The sequence below is a fragment of the Pimephales promelas genome, chromosome 22, assembly GCF_988280905.1.
Source record: "Pimephales promelas chromosome 22, fPimPro1.hap1.1, whole genome shotgun sequence".
NCBI classification, from domain to species: domain Eukaryota; kingdom Metazoa; phylum Chordata; class Actinopteri; order Cypriniformes; family Leuciscidae; genus Pimephales; species Pimephales promelas.
The window spans coordinates 11,713,232-11,715,929 of NC_142790.1; the positions used below are offsets into that span (position 1 = coordinate 11,713,232).

Sequence of the window (2,698 nt, forward strand, 5' to 3'; positions counted from 1 at the left end):
GCGATGTGTTTGTCAAACTCAAATTTGTTTATTTTCAATATAAAAAGCCTTTATTTTACATGAAAAAAAATCATACTGGTAACGTAAAAAAAATTGTCTGAATTGTACATTAATTTTTTGATTAGATCAGATAGCATTTTAAGCGGTCATATGTTACAATGTGCCCCTCACATGTTACAATGTACCCCACCTATGGGTCATGTTGTCACATTTCACTTCCATTCTTTCTGGGTAAATTAAGAATCAAGTATACACTGTATTAATAAAACCACAATTGTAATAGACATGTGGGAAAATAAATAACCTAAACCCAAGCAGATTTACACAAACTGATAAAGTCAAAAGGCGTTATGTTGTGCCCCACCCTCCCCTAGCCACCCTTGAGGTGTGGTCACACCCATCAGTGTCATAGCATCAAGCAACGCTCTTTTATCATTTAGAGAAATAGTGTCTATTTATAGACCATTGTCATGCTCTGAAAGTGTAAACCCATTAAGCACAGTACAAGCAAACTTAAACTATAGGATGAACGCAGGTAAAGTGGACATTTTTTTTTTAAGAGTGGAGCTGTTTACTATTGGGAGCTATGGCCAAAAAGTCTCTGAAAAGACCAAAACAGACACGAATTGCTGGACACCAGGAAACCAGTCAAAAGCATTGGAAGTGTTTGTAATGGCAATAAATCTAGGGATATCATTTCAGAGTATTTTAAGAATCACTTTAATGTAGGACATATGCAAACACAGAAGGAAAAATCATGATTATCCCATTTGAATCTGCTTTTCCACCATATCCGTCTCTCAGTGACCTCCTCCACAGCTTTTCCTGGGGAGCGGTCCAGTCTTCTGCCACAGACTTGGAGAAGTAATACCAATGACACCATAAGCAATTATCGGTCCAGAACACCCACTCGGTTGACTCTCCTCATCTGACCCCATTCCAAAATCACCCTCCTTCTCGTGAACCACCACCGAACGTCCCAGAATGGAATAAGCCCCGAAGAGCTTGGCCTCTGGGAGATCCAGGGACAGCCTTATAACTCCTTTCTCAGAAGCAAAGTTGCCCATGTCTCCAGGACGACTTGGGCGGTCAACACCATTTGAATTGTAAGGAGGACCAACAGTGACGCTGCCTTGACTAAGGTCTCCATACCGATGGACGTCAATGGCACGCTCTTGACGATCCCTGGCAGGGAAACCACGGAGGTTGACTTTCACCTCTAAAACTCCATCGGGGAAGACCTGCTTGAAGAGGATTTGCCCAAAGATCTTTGGCTGGGAAGGTGGCAAATTGGGGCTGGGAGTTACTTCACAAGTGGCATAGATCGTGTTGTTGAACTCCACGACTTCCGGCTGTGGAGCTTCGGCAATGGGTGAACAAACTGGACTTCTAGTCAACTCTCCTCCTTGTATATGCAGCACCAGCAATATCAGAGGGATTTGTAGGACCATTTTCTCCATGTTGATCTTTATAGCCTACAATGAAGATTGGATTCAGTGAAATCATTCCGTTTAAGAACATGGTATGTTTGATAGAATACGGTTTAAAGCTCTGAGAGTAGAAGTTGCATTAGGTAAAACACCACAACCAGATTAAATGTTAATTGACCATAAATGCCCAGTAAATTTAGTACTACACGAACCATATTTCAAAGACAATACAAGTAGTTATGTAATTATATATAGAGAGATAAGCTTGGGTCAAACCAATGACTGTTTCAGCTAACTGCATATACAGTACTTTTAAACTAGAACACAGTTTTATTTACAGTTCTATAAACAGGCAATTAAGTCTGAAAACATTATATTCTTGCACTTATGTATATTTTAAAGTTTTATTTACTTAAATGCTAAAGTGCACTTTGTCACAAGGGCAAGTGAAGTGAATTTAAAAAAAAACAACCTTTTTGTTGTACTAATTCAAGTCAATGTTTGCAAGAATGGAGAGAGAAAAAAACAAATCAAAAACAGCATAGGACCATCACCGTATAGTTGAAAATCCAAAGAAACACTCCGAAACTTAATCCATGTGCAATCCTGAACTGGGGTTGAGAGAATGTTCCTTTACAATCAAACTGTTGCTCTTATAGGAACTCATGTGGAGCTACAAGTTAACCATATTAGTCTGTTAGTCTCTAATTAAGTTCACCTGTCTTTCATTTAGCTCCCTTTGTTTGCCTGTGGGGGGGGGATCAGCCATAGTTTAGGGACAGATTTGTACCCAGAAATAAACTAAACCTGAAAAATATCCCCAAACCTATTTTTACTGACAGTCATAGAGAAATAATGTGTGAAAGAACAAATAAACTCTAAATATGAAAAGCCACTGTATGCTGATGATTGTGATGTGTGGCAGTGTTGATGTTTCTTAAACCAACTGCTCAAAGGTTTCTACTGTAAATGTGACTGTTTGTTTTTGACTGTTTTAATTTATGAGATCTCGAGTAATTTCTTGCTTTTTGTACACTCTTTATTTACTTATTCAAGACAGTGCACATTAATGAACAATCTTGCACTCATGTAGAGACTGTAAATGAGCCAGCTAGATTATAGCATAAATTCTCATTTTCATTAGGTACCAGTTAGGTACCACACTACCTTCTATATTGATCCTCAAAACTTGTTGTTCCCATACGGATGCGATGGTCGGATGATTACTGGTTGGGAACTAAACACTTTGATGTCCTGGTTTTTCAAGG

The 2,698-nt window shown here is 38.8% G+C and overlaps 1 protein-coding gene across 1 annotated transcript; it reads right to left on the minus strand.

Annotated features, from left to right (window-relative positions):
- Positions 1-800: 800 nt before the first annotated feature.
- LOC148969560 (extracellular superoxide dismutase [Cu-Zn]-like) lies at positions 801-1,469 on the minus strand. Its single transcript, XM_089125808.1, has one exon. It carries the CDS (start codon positions 1,458-1,460, stop codon positions 801-803), a length of 660 nt encoding a protein of 219 aa, XP_088981934.1. The 5' UTR covers positions 1,461-1,469.
- Positions 1,470-2,698: the final 1,229 nt, after the last annotated feature.

Bases quoted from the DNA above. Each gene is read 5' to 3' on its own strand.
- LOC148969560 (XM_089125808.1), bottom strand. From the start codon at position 1,460: ATGGAGAAAATGGTCCTACAAATCCCTCTGATATTGCTGGTGCTGCAT.